Here is a 14,146-nt window from a genome sequence, read left to right as displayed (position 1 = left end):
CAAGCTCCTCAAAAATTATTTGTTTTAGACAATCTAAAAGCAGAGATGTGTTCCAATTGGCCTAAGTCTCCTCTCTTAAAAATTCCACTTATATACCCACTATGGACTAGATTCTTGTACCTTTTTGAAAAACTGGGTGAACTTTCTGATAATTTGGATTTGTAATGGTTACTTTAGCTTAGATAAGTTCATTTTTTAAAAGATTTTATTTACTTATTTTTAGACAGAGGGGAAAGGAAGGAGAAAGAGAGGGAGAGAAACATCAATGGGTGGTTGCCTCTTGGGGGCCCCCTACTGGGAACCTGGCCCACAACCCAGGCGTGTGCCCTGACTGGGAAATGAACCGGTAACCCGTTGGTTCCCGGGCTGGCACTCAATCCACTGAGCCACACCAGGCAATATCATAAGTCCATCTTAAGGGGCACCTTTAAAAGAAAGAATTCCAAAATTCTCAAAGACAATAGAATACTTTCTTTGATTGATATGCAGAAGGTTCTAAAAACAAAACAACTCCAAAAATAACTATAAAAGGATCCTTATACCATGCAAACAAAAGAAATCATTACTGTAGGTAGTTAACTAATTATTAATAATAAAGAGAGCAAAAGGAATTACATATTGAGCTTAATAAACAGAGGAGCATAGGCCTTCGTGCTTAGCCAGGAAGCTATAACATTTACAGGCTTTTTCATATACTGCAGGAGATTGAATACTAGAAGTGGAGGAAATCTGCCCAGGAGCACAGTCAACCCTCAGGTACTGGGTTGTTGCGGAGAGCAGAAAGAAGTGCTTGACCACAAAAGTCATTCAGTCTAACTAGGGGGTGGACCCATCAGAAGCCCTTGAAAACTTGGGAAATTGATGGGTTATTTTGTTAAAGCACCTATTTATAACCCCAGGGGAACAAAGAAACTCTCTCTCCTCTGTCTCTGTTTCTCTCTCTTCCTCTCTCTCTCTTTTTCAGTGACCCACACTTGCCCCATTCATTCCTGCATCCTCTTTCTCTCACTAGGTGAAGCACACTTGCCCAGTTCATTCATGTATTTTCTTTCTCACCCAGGAACACACACAACCATGTGGGTCTAGCAGCCATGAGGGCCTGTAGCAGATCAAATAAGCGCCAAAGGATTGAGCTTTAATATGAAACAGAAACTCTGGACACTGGCCTTTGTTTTGGCCGTGCTGAAGACATGACTGGACTTTTTCCAAGAGGGGGGATTTGTGGTGATGGAATGTTACAAACCTAGGAGCAGGTTGCAACCCAAATAAATCTTACCACACCACAGTCTCCCCTGCATGGGTCCACGATGCTTTTCTTGTGATCCCATGAAAGAGCCTGATTCCCACCAACAACAAAATCTTTAGTAAAGCACTGGCCATTTCTGAGCCTGTAACCTTGACTTAGTCCATCTGCTAGACACAAAATTTGGATCTAACCATTCTTTGGAGTTTTGTACCCGAGACATAGCTAAAAAATTGTTTTAAACAAATGCTATAAGATCTCTATTTGTGTTGTGTCTGTCTGTAAGCTTATGTATTTATGCTATAGTTATATTTTTCTACTTTCAGATTTCATTGCCAAAGTTAACTTGTAAAGAGTACTATTGAATTGGCTTAGAGAAAACTAAACATTATTTAAATCAATTATACTCTTAGAAATATAGAAATTAACCCAGATGTTTTTCAAGTTTGTATGAACTGTGATAATCTTTGATAAATAAAAGCTAGTTTAAGTTTGTAGATTTAATAAAAGTAGGTCAAAATTTGTCAAGAAGAAAAATAACAATTTTATGGTGAGCTGTTAGGTATATAATCAAAGTATATTTGTTAGAAGCCAGTAATTTTTTAAAATGTAAATAAGAAATAAGTTTATACTAAGTTAAACTAAATAATTGGTATTCAGCAAATATCTAAATCATTTTCAAAAAAATAAACATGACATGCTAAATATTAGTTTACCTATATTTTAATTCTTTACAGAGAGACAAAGATATTATGTCTATTAATAAACTTTTTTTTTCCACATGAAAAGTTTATTACACAGGCAGAAATAACTTATACAGGCTTTGTACGTAAGTTCCTAGCCTTGGAAAAGGAACATAACACCAGGGAAATCCTACGTTTGCCATTGATTTCTATGCGGGGAAAGGTGGTCGGTACATTAGATGCTTGTGGACCACCTCATAAGTACAGGGACACCCTGAAAATGCTGGCTGTGTTGATGTGTTTGCTGGAAGAGCTGTGCATAACATACTGTGGCAAAGGTGGTAAACAAGTGGCTGCTGCAATGGGTTGACATCTACTGTGGGCAGTTTGGCTGGACACCAATACCTAAATAGAGGTTGAAACTCAAGTTGGAAAGTTGGGAGAGTTGAGATTAGAGAAGCACAGATGTTGTTCATTTCTCTGCTAGCTTTGAGATCGGCAGACAAGGTGCGAGAACACAATAATAATTTGGAAATCTTTGAGCCATTTTGCAAAGCTAGGAGGTCACTTGTGACTAAACCTGATTAGGATGCTGAGAGGTGGAATATGTGGGGAAGTGATGAGAATGAAGAGGACCATGTTGCGGTGTTGTGGTGATTCATAAGGGAAGAGGTGAGACAAATGTCCCACGACATCTGATCACTAATATGCAGGAAAACTTTAGCAATTACCCCAAAATTCCTAAAAGAAAAATTACATTTTTTCTCTACCCTTTACAATTGTAAATCTTGTCATGTCTTTAAAATGTAAATATTCCATAAGTTAAAACATTGCGCACAGGGACAGAAGAAAGGGCAGGGTGGTGTTATAATACAGACTGCTGTAGAAGATCCCTTGCTCGATTTAATCTGTAAACAAGATATTTTATAAAACTATTAGAACACTAGGGGTGAAAGGACATGACTGTATATGAAAAGTAGGTAAGGAAAATAGAATGGTATTTTAAATAAAAAAAGATTGATAGACATTGTTTGTTTATTTGTTCATTTGCTTATTTTTTTTTTCTTGGTAAAGAAAATTTTTTAAAAAAGTAATGTTACCCTAAAGTAAACTGATTAATCTAGAGAAGGAAAGAAAAAGATAGGACAAAACCTAATTCGATATAGAAAGTTTGTGAAAAAGTAATCTGGAAAAAGGAATTTTATGTGTGGTCGAGCTTACTAAAATTGGAATGGTTTTTATTTAAGTTGAAAAGAAAAAAAAAGTGTTTTACTATCAAAGAATACTGGTGCAAAATTAAAATTTTGTTTGCTCTCTGTTAAAAGGACAAAAGTTTCTAAACTTACTCTTCTGCTCTTCATAAGAAATCATAAACAAAGGTTTTTCTTTATTTCTAATATAATCTGCCTAGAAAACAATGCGTCTTTGTTTTGTCTTAAGAAACCTGATTCTTTTCTGTTAAAAGAGATTTGTTTTTTACAACTATATAATTTTCTGTATATGGTAAATTTAATGGAAAGCATTGTCAAATAAAAAGTGGTGCTAAACTTTCTCTAAGGTATATTTATATGAAATTCCTAAAAATATGATATGTACTCATATAATGTTAACAGTAATAATTTTAAAACATATGTTAGAGAAATAACCACATTCCCTCGTGAATGGCATTATAATGAATTCTCATTGGATCTTTAACCATAGCCATTTTTTAAGACTTTTTTCATTTGCAGACAGCTGTTTTATTCTGATGCTTTTTCAAAAATGTTTCTGCAAAAATGCTTCAATTTTATAGAGATTCATGAAAAAGACCAAACCAATTTATAGATTCAATGCAATCCCTATTAAGATACCAATGATGTATTTCACAGAAATAGAACACACATTTCAAAAATTTATATGGAACCATAAACAACCCAGAATAGCCACAGCAATTTTGAGAAAGAAAAACAGAGTAGGAGGGATCACGATACTGGACATCAAACTATACTACAAAGCCACTGTACTCAAAACAATCTGGTTCTGGAACAAAAACAGATCCATAGACCAGAGGAACAGAATAGAAAGCCCAGAAATAAGCCCAGGTCTATACGAGCAACTAATATTTGACAAAGAGGGCAGAAGCATAAAATGGAGCAATAATAGTCTCTTCAACAAATGATGTTGGGAGAGCTGGACGGCTGCATGCAAAAAAATTGAAATTGGATCATCAGCTGACGCCATACACAAAAATAAACTCAAGATGGGTAAAAGACTTAAATATAAGTCGCAACACCATAAAAGTGCTAGAGGAGAACATTGGCAGGAAACTCAGATATCCCATGCAGCAATTTTTTCACCAATAAGCCTCCTAAAGCAAGGGACATAAAGGAAAGAATAAACAAGTGGGACCTCATCAAAATAAGAAGCTTCGGCACGGCTAAGGAAGACATCAGCAAAATGAAAAGGGAGCCAACCATATGGGAAAATATATTTGCTAATGATACATCAGATAGAGGTTTGATCTCAGATATATAAAGAACTCACTCGACTCCACTCCAATAAGACAAACGATCCAATCAAAAAATGGGCAAAGGACCTGGGCAGACGCTTTTCCAAGGAGGAGATACAGAGGGCCCAGAGGCATTTGAAAGGATGCTCTGCATCACTAGCCATCAGAGCAATGCAGATCAAAACCACCATGAGGTACCATCTCACACCGGTCAGAATGGCCATCATAAACAGATCAAACAACAGGTGCTGGTGAGGCTGTGGAGAAAAGGGAACCCTAGTACACTGTTGGTGGGGATGCAGACTGGTGCAGTCATTGTGGAAAGCAGTGTGGAATGTCCTCAAAAAGCTGAAAATGGAACTGCCTTTTGATCCAGTGATTCTGCTGCTGGGACTATACCCTAAGAATCCCAAAATGCCAATTCAAAAGAACCTATGCACCCCAATGTTCATAGCAGCACAATTTACAATAGCCAAGTGTTGGAAGCAACCTAAATGCCCATCAGTAGATGATTGGATCAAAAAGTCATGGTACATTTACACAATGGAATACTACGCAGCAGAAAGAAAAAAAGAACTACTAAACTTCGTGACAGCATGGATGGAACTGGAGAGCATTATGCTAAGCGAAATAAGCCAGGGGGCGAAAGACAAATACTATGTGATCTCACCTATAAGCGTAACCTAACCAACAGTACAAAGATGCAAAGAAAATAAGACCAGCAACACTGAAAGGAAAAGAAACGAAAAGAGACAAAAGGGATGGAGGGAGTGGGGGAAGGAGGAAAAGGTAGGGAATGGCAGGGTCGAGGAACGTGTGGCAAGGTCTCATGGACAAAACCAAAGGGGAATGATTGAGGGAGGCGGGGAGGGGGCAAGGGAATGTGGTGGGGGGAAGGTAGAGACAAATGTATTTGAAAAAATAAAGAAAATAAATTAAATTAAAAAAAATTGAATCTAAAAAAAGAAACTAAGCAAACAAGAAAAACAGAAAGAAAAAAAAGAAAAAGACCCTGACATATACTCTAAAATGAGGGTTTTTGATACTTTTAAGATCATAACAGTGAATTGGGTATGAATTTCTAAAATGTGATGAAAAAACTGATAAATTTATAAATCTGCTAACAAAAGATCCAGATCAACAAAAATTAATTACAACAGAGTAAACAAACTGATGAAGATAATAATAGTGTTTGGGAATTCATTTAAAGCATTGCTGGGATTTTAAAATTTTGTTTTTTAGAGTTAAAAGACACCTTTTTCTCTTCTCTTTAAAACTATAACTCACAGCTATTCGATAAAGTATTTCTTTGCAACAGAAGTTGAAGTATCTTTTTCCCATGTAGGAAGAAAGATCCATTTAGAATTTAGAAACTCTTAACATGATAATATTTGTTTCTGCATAAGTTTATTAATAATTATGTGCATAAGTCTGATAAGAATCTATTTTCTTTGTAATAGGATACAACTGGACAAGTCCTTGGCTTGGCTTTTTAGAAATCCAATGGAAGATTTTGTATGAAAAGTTCTAGCAAAGCCTATGTAGTAAACACTATTTTTGATGCATTAATGTAAATAATCAGGCCAATTTTATCAAAACTAGACATAATTTGCAAAAAAATGAATCTTATAATGGTTATCTTTGGTAGAAATGGGGATGAATATAGAAAGAAAAATTATATTTCAATAATATTCCTTTATGGTTATCAGAGTCTAGTGCTATCAGTGGTCTTTGATGTATTGATTTCTACCTTTAAACTGGACCTACTCCTAAATTATTCAGGTTTCCTCCAATATTTGGCTAGTCTTCAAACTAACACTTCCAATTTTCTCCCACTATTTTGACTTGGAATCACTATTAAATTACATAAAATTGCCCTTTACTCAAAGCCATGGAAAATAAAGCTGGACAACTTGACATAAACTTTGGAGAAGTCACCACAACAGCTCTTAATGCGGACAGCCTTCATGTCTGTTGTTATGCAGCCACTCAGAAAGACCACTAGAGACATTCAAACTGCAAACGAGAAAAATCTGTTTGCCATGGCTTGCCCTGACTTCATCTAAAAAGGCTTCTAACCTGACATCTAGAAATTTTCTCAACTGGCTGATCTCCAAACTCAGAAACTGAATTTATAATTTGCTCAAACTATTAACCTTTGTTTTCCTACTGTTTCCATAGAAACACCTCTCATTAAATTACCTGACTGCTCATACCATATAGAGGCTTAATTCAGGTGGAAGCTCACCTGCAACACAGTTTCCTGAAATGAAACAGCTTCACGTTCATCCTGTCCTAAGTAATTGTGAGGATATTTGTTTGCTAATACATCCTGTTATGCTTATGTAAATAACTTAAATAATTGAAATCCAATTAAACATTATCCAAATAATTGTTGATTGACTTAGAAAGGGAAAACCTGAATCTGATTATAACCCATTTGAGTTAATTGAGTGATTAAATCTTGACTCCTGGGAATTTCTGCTTTGGGGAATTTGCCAATACAGTCATCATATTAACCTCTCTAGTGCATTGTGTACTCTCAAAGGATTTAAGTGCCTGTAGGCAACCACTCACACCAAATGTAACCATCAAGATCAGAAAACTAGATGAAAACAATAACCACATAAATAATGAAGATGGTAATTACATGCTACTTCCATTTGCCTATGCAACTAAGGGAAAAGGCAAATGTGTGATTCTTTAGCCTGACTACAGCAATGGTGGTAAGCAATAATAACGCTATTCTGGTTGGTCGATCTCTCAGTTGGCTCAGAGAATGACCAACGTGGGGGAATAGTTAAATACAAAAACGAATGGAGACCATCCTTAAAAATTCCCTGAGCAGACAAAACCAATTTAGTCATTCAAAGTTTAATTGGGCTTATTTTGCAAGACTTGAGTTGGATCATTTGTTCCTTAATCAAAAGCAAAGAATGAACTCTTTTGGAAGGTTGATATGAGGTAACCACTGAAAATTCTAGCAGTATAACCAATCACTGTGAAGAATATATAGCCATTGTTTTTTTCACTACATGAGCTGTTTTATAACAATATACCCATGAACTTCATTCCATGTTTTGGTCTGAGTGCTCCTGGTTTGCAAACTATCGTTTTGGTTCTGTGAATAAACTTTTACTAATTTCTACAGCAGGTCCTTAATAATGTCCTTTCATTCAATGTCATTTTGTTATAAATACTGATGAAAAAATCAATCAATTAGTTCCGGCAGGAGCCATTCTCTGTGTGAAGTGAGTACTTCTCCCCATGTCTGGGTTTCCTCCAGGTACTCTGGTTTCCTCCCATATCCCAAAGATGTGCACAGAGATGACTTGGCATGTTTTTCAGAGATGACTGGGACTGAATTGTCCCAGTCCAGATGAGTGGGGGTGTGGGAGCAAGGGGCCCTGAGGCAAAAGGGCATCCTCTCCATGGGGGGCCCTGCTTCATACACTTAGCTGCCAAGGCAGGCTCGAGCCAAACAGCACCCTGAACTGGAATAAGTGGGTTGAAAAATAATAATCTTCCTTGCATTAATTTTTTAAAAATGTATGAATAGGTCACACTTTATTCCAATGTTTAATGTTAGAAGTGTTTTAGAACACTTCTAAACATTAGAAGTGTTAGAAGTGGGTCTTAGAAGTTAGTTGAAGTTTCCGTGACCAGAAATATGACATAAGAACTTAAGTCTTATTTACTTCAATTAGCCTATGTAAAATTGGTTTCATTGTACACTGTTTTGCTTGAGGTTGCAGTTTGCAAGAACTTACGGACAACATTAAGTGAGGACTTCCTGTACTTGAAATTTATTGGTTTTTACTTCTATTATTTCTGAACTTTTGATAGATGGTGCACACTGAACAAACTACTTCAGCAGATGAATTTGGCATTGAATACAACCATATGAAATCTTTGGACTAGATGGTTCTCTAGGCTCTTACTGATCTGTAAAAATGTAATTGCAGCCATCAATAACCTGGAAAATATTGGTAAAGAACTGAGAAGTGAAAACAAGATATTATGTCACTATTTGAATTATAGCTATCAAAAATAACTCAATATTTGATGAACTAACAAGGTATGCTACAGCCATGGGTACACTTGACAATATTTGCCTTAAAATATTGTTTAAATGTTTAAGTAAGTAATAACATAAATAACTTAAAGTTATTTTTCTTGCTTGAATAATGTGTTCTCAAAATGCACAAGTTGCAAAGTTTTGCTAGAATAAAAAAACAAGTATAGAAGTATATATGACACCCTATGTTCGGAAAAGTGAGGTACAAGATGATCTCTAATACTGAATGTATAATAGTTGAAGACAAACTTGGAAGAATAGATACTGACTGATTATGTGAACAAGTTTATAAAGTAGGAAAGTTTGGAGATATATTAACATATCACCTTAATTCACCCTCACCCTTGACCTTAGTCAAGGATATTAATCTGACAATTTTTCATCATCATTAATTCAGCAATTGCTATCTTTAGTCTTATGTACAGTCTTAAATGTGCCACATGAATGGGTTTCAATGACTGGAGAAACTTTTCAAATTACACTCCCTAGGAAATATAGAAATGTGTAAGGGCATGACTTGAATGATTTTGTTATATTACATAATAATAATCAGAACAGAAAGCCATGTAGTAAGTTTCAAAAACCTTACTTAATTTTTATGAGTTCCTATATACCCAAAGGAAAATCCCTAATATTTTTATACTCTTCAAAATGAATACATATGAAAATATTCTGAGTGACAAGAAACCCACAAATATGTCAAAATACGTGAATACTTTTTCAACACATTACAAATGAACATGAGCATTCCTGAATGCAGCTTAACACACACTGTAACCAGAATACTTAGCACAGAGCCTGTGGTGCCCAGAATAGTGGTTTACAATTGAGACACCTCAATAAATCTGAATGAACTCAAATATATAGAGAATGCATTAATAATTAATTATTTTATTTTTTTTTTTGCCAAACCTGGCACTTAATATATTAGAAATGGAGGACAGCCTATAGAAACAGGGCTTAGGCCAGACAGATATTCTTGATGTTTTCATACTGGAAGATAAGAAATGAAATAAATTTGAATTCAAATTATTTTGTGAATCAGGTACTATTTATAAATACCTGGAGGCAAATGGACAAATAGAATGTTTTCAGAAAATAGGTGACACCAATACCATCTTTTTATTGGTATGAATGTTATCATAGCAATTCCTACAAATTCCATAACAGTACATAAATTATAAAGAAAATATGTCTGGAGCCAGGAAATCAGCATTACAATATTGATTCACTGTATGACTGCTAGACACTTATTCCTTCTGAATTCCATAGTCATTAAAACAGAGAATACTCTTATGAGATACAAAAATGCTAATGAACTAACAGAAAGTAATGAACAAAATGGTAAAAATTTCCAAAGTTCTAAAGGCACACTCCAAATTCTGTATTAAAAGTGATTAGATTATATTTAAATCCTGTATTAAATATATATTATATACTTAAATATTTTAAAATATATAATTAGGGCAAAGAAATTTTGTGGATCAATTGCAAAACCTAAGTATAACAAAATGTCTTTATCCAGCACACAATTGCATACCAAATGATGATTTGGGAAAAGTCCAGGAAAAAAATGAGTATGCGTGAAATGGAAACTTAATTCATTCTCATTAAACCATATAACTTTTTCAGAATATTCTGGACCACCAATTAAATATTAACTTCTTATTCCATAGAATTAAAACTATATCACAAATGAGGTGCTATTTATAACAGAAATCATAAGTATAATGACCTTTCCCTTTGCTTGTAAAATGTTGCAAAATAGAAATTTGCATATGTTCAGTTAAAATAGTCAAGAGAAACATACCTAAATGCTCAGGAATAGGATCAAGATTGACAACAGACTTAATTTATAAGTACTTTTTAAAATTTTATGTGTGAGTAGCATAATGATCAATGGAAAGGACTTTGTACTTTAATAATCTCTTCAATGAGAGTGGCAAGATTACATTCTGGATTTAAGACTACAAATAGTCAATGTCACTGAAACTTTTGTTTTACTCTATAAGTAATTTTATTCTGTGAGTAAATTCTAATTCATGAAGTATCGCTGTATAAACAGTTATAGACTATGTTATATCAGTTCAATGATTATTGTGAAGGCTGTAAATTCATTTTTTAATTTAAATTTAAAAATTTTCCAGAATACCCATTAGTTATCCAGTGATTGAAAATAATTAGAAATTCTTTGAAAAAGTCAAAATACCTTATCTCTAAATGGTTTTACATTGTAAGTTGTACTTTTCCTGAAAAAAAAAAAAAAACCACAGGAGATATTAAAATCCTTTTAAGTTAATACACATTTTAAAATGCAAGAATGAGATGATTTTTAACAGAAAAATTCAAAATATGTGAAAATCAAACAGACAAAAAAGTAGAAAAGATCTCATAATTATTATTCTGTGAAACTGGAATTAAAAACATTATAACCATAAATTCTTACTTGAAAATGTTCAAAATGTAGCATATCTACATTTTTAAAGTAATGTTTGTGTTTCTTATAAGGTTGCTAATTCTGAGAAGTTTCAGGTTCAGTTTTCTGGTTTTAGCTTACAGTAAGTTTTAGGTAACTATAAATGTATATAAAGAATGCAAGAGTGTTTATAAAGCATAAATGTTCTTTAAAAGAAAATGCGTTTTTAAATTTATTTATAATCTCTTCTGTTATACTTAAAAAGGCATAAATCTCCTTCTCTTCAATAACAAAATCATCAAAAGGTACAGGAAACAAACATATGACATGTATTAACTTGTTAAGTAATAGTTTCAAATATAGTTGGACCATACATGAAAATTTAAATCATTTCTATCAGTGTAAATCTCTTACATAGGAAATACAAACTTGCACAGTTTATGAACATAACCTGAAAGGACTAGTTATAAAGCTCCTGTAAGTCCTTTTACTATAACTAAGAGAAATATAACAGGAGCTTTTTCTAAACCTTCTTATCTCAGTTTGTTGATTCTGACACTTGTATATATTTATATTTGTTCATCTCAGAAAAGTAGCTGCTTTCTCATACCTATTTTAATCCCAAATCAAAGCTTTAATCTATTCATTGTTAAAATGAGTGATAAAGAACTAATCAATTTCAAACCCACAACAAACAAATAAGCATAAGCGAGTTCAAACATTGTTAGAAACCCAAGGTTGATTTGAGCATTAAAGTTACCATAATTTTAACAAGTTAATGTTTAGCAATTTCTTTTCCATGAACTCTGTTGTGCGGTTTTATCATATAATGAGATCTTGCTTAATAAGTTTGGCTTTTCTCATAAGTGAAACGATTTAAAAAAAAAAAAGGTAGAACATACTTTCTTTAAAATGAAGCCCCCCCGCAACATACCTTCCTGCCTAGCTGAGTTCGCTAAATCAAGCTGAAATAACCTTAATTCCCTTAGCCGTTGCCTACTGCTCTAAGGAAGATGATAGAACAGTACTTTTACTTTCTTTTGTTCAACAAAAACAACCACCACCAACAATCTTATCCATACAATAATAAAAAGCTACAAACTAGCCCTGCTTCTTTGAGTCTTAAATGAGCTGAGAGGAATGGTCCAACATATTCATGGGGAAAAAAAAAATGAAGTGCATCACATCAATGTGAGAATTCACTTAAAACTTCTGATGAGAACTTCCTATTCTTGGAAAACATAACAGCACATTTTTTAAAAATTGTATAGAATCATTTTTTCAAAGATATGCAAAGAAAAGTAGATTAAGAATGCTGTATTTGCCTTTGGACTAATTAAATCTGCCCATAAACTACAAAAACCATGGTGGAGGGACAGGGTGCTGCCTGCTACTGGTCCTAGACTTTAGCGACACACATATTTGCGTATTTCCACCTTATTTTGGCTCTACTCTCTTTGCAGTATTAAGCCTAATGAATCTTCCCTTTACTTCTTCTTTTTCTTCTTCTTCTTGTCTTTTCTCCTTTATTGAAGTGTACACTTCTCAAGAGATAGCACTACACGGGAGTCAGCACTGCAGGGAGGTTTTGTAGCGAAGAGGAGATTTGAAAGAAAGTGAATAGGTATAACCCTGCACCACCTCAATGCTCAGCACACCTCCCACCAATCAGGAGTGCTCTTCCTACGAGGATGCTGAAACACGGAGCTCTGGGGTCCAGTGAGAACCTCGCAGCGACTGCATGGGTTCTGTCTGTCTAGCATGTTTCCTGGTGGCCCTGATTGTACCCTGAGGCTAGTCCCTCACACTTATCTCCAGCCTCTTTTGAGTGTATAGCTTAAAGTTGACAGCATGGGGGGCTGGAGTCACTCTTTTAAGCTTAGTACGGACAACTTCTCACTAGAGAAGTTTGCTACCAGTCCTTCAGGAGACCGCCGAGTACAAACTCCTCCTGAGACCATCACTCAGCCCCGCCACTTGCTCCGTGCCACTCGCCACATGGCTCCCTGCCTCCATCAGAGACACCCACATCCTCATTCACCTTCATCTTGCTAAGCCGAAAAATGTTACGGGGTTACTTGGGTTAGGGTTTTCTCCGTTTCTTTCTTAAGAAAGAGGTCCTGCTGGCACAATTTGCTTCAAATGAGGAGACATTGTGGTAATCTTCAGCGTTATGGGGTGAGGTGCAGTCCGGAGCGTTGGCTAAGTGTCAGGCAAAGCCCTGGATTACAGCTTCCCTAACATTCCTGCCTCTTCTACACCTAATTCTCACCCCACGCCCACAAAAGAAATAAATAAGTGCATTATAAACCAAATGGAAAACCGAACTGAATCTCGACACCTTCAAAATCTCACAGTAACCTCAATCCTCCTAATGTCCTCTTAGGAGAGAGACACACGGGGAGGGGGAGAAAAAAGGGGGGAGGAGAGAGAGAGAGAGAGAGAGAGAGAGAGAGAGAGAGAGAGAGAGAGAGAGAGAGAGAGACGCGATTACCAGAGTTTTGTTCCCGTTCTTGCTGAGAGGGCCCCGGAAAACTCCCTTGATGTTGCGAAAGTGTCCGTTGCTGAGATGCGTGGAGCTGATGACAATGTAGTAACACTCCATGGGGCAGCCGCCGCCTCTTCCACCGCAGCCGCCGCTTCCACGCGCCCTCACCCTGTGCCCGCAGTGGCAGCGCGCGCCGGAGCCTGGGGAGGCTGGGCTGGGGACCCGCCGGGAGGGCGAACCGCCGCCTCTCTCGCACGCCCTCCGGAGACAGGCTCACTACACCCCTCTGCCGTGCGCGCCCGGGCTCCTCCGCCTCCGCATCCTCGCCACGCTCTCCCTCAGTCTCTGCTTCTCTCCTAATTCGCCTTGGGGCGCTGCGCCCCGCAGGAGGATCGCGGGCTGGGAGGGGCCGGCCAGGCTGGAGGACCGCGCGGCGCAGGAGTCAGTGCCCGCGCGGCGGCCGAGCGGAGCTGGGCAGCGGGAGCCGCCTGAGCCGCAGCGGCGGCAACGGCAGCGGCGGCGGCGGCAGCAGCATCCCCCGCGCTCGGTGCCCGCACTCGGAGTTGCCGCTGCTGGCAGGCATGAGTGTTATTATAGTGAGCGGCGTTGCCGGTCCATTGCACTGAGCCAATGGCAGGGAGCCACTGGGCTGATACTGAGAGCTGTCAGAGGAGTACATCTGTCACCCGCTGCCTCCCCCCCACCCCCTGCCCACCCCCTTCGGCGCCGCCGGGACCCGGTGGCGCGGGT

At 37.0% G+C, this 14,146-nt stretch overlaps 1 protein-coding gene across 1 annotated transcript in view; it reads right to left on the bottom strand.

Moving 5' to 3' along the window:
• The window catches only part of ZNF804A (zinc finger protein 804A), a 261,475-nt gene extending 247,962 nt beyond the window's left edge, over positions 1-13,513 (bottom strand). The window contains exon 1 of the mRNA XM_054562745.1: positions 13,403-13,513. Coding sequence (XP_054418720.1) covers positions 13,403-13,513 — 111 coding nt within the window. The remainder of the gene's footprint in view (positions 1-13,402) is intronic.
• Positions 13,514-14,146: the final 633 nt, after the last annotated feature.

This window comes from Pteronotus mesoamericanus, unplaced genomic scaffold (genome assembly GCF_021234165.1).
Source record: "Pteronotus mesoamericanus isolate MK-2021 breed Mesoamerican mustached bat unplaced genomic scaffold, CSHL_Meso_final scaffold_651, whole genome shotgun sequence".
Taxonomy (NCBI): domain Eukaryota; kingdom Metazoa; phylum Chordata; class Mammalia; order Chiroptera; family Mormoopidae; genus Pteronotus; species Pteronotus mesoamericanus.
This window is presented reverse-complemented; position numbering and strand designations above follow the sequence as displayed.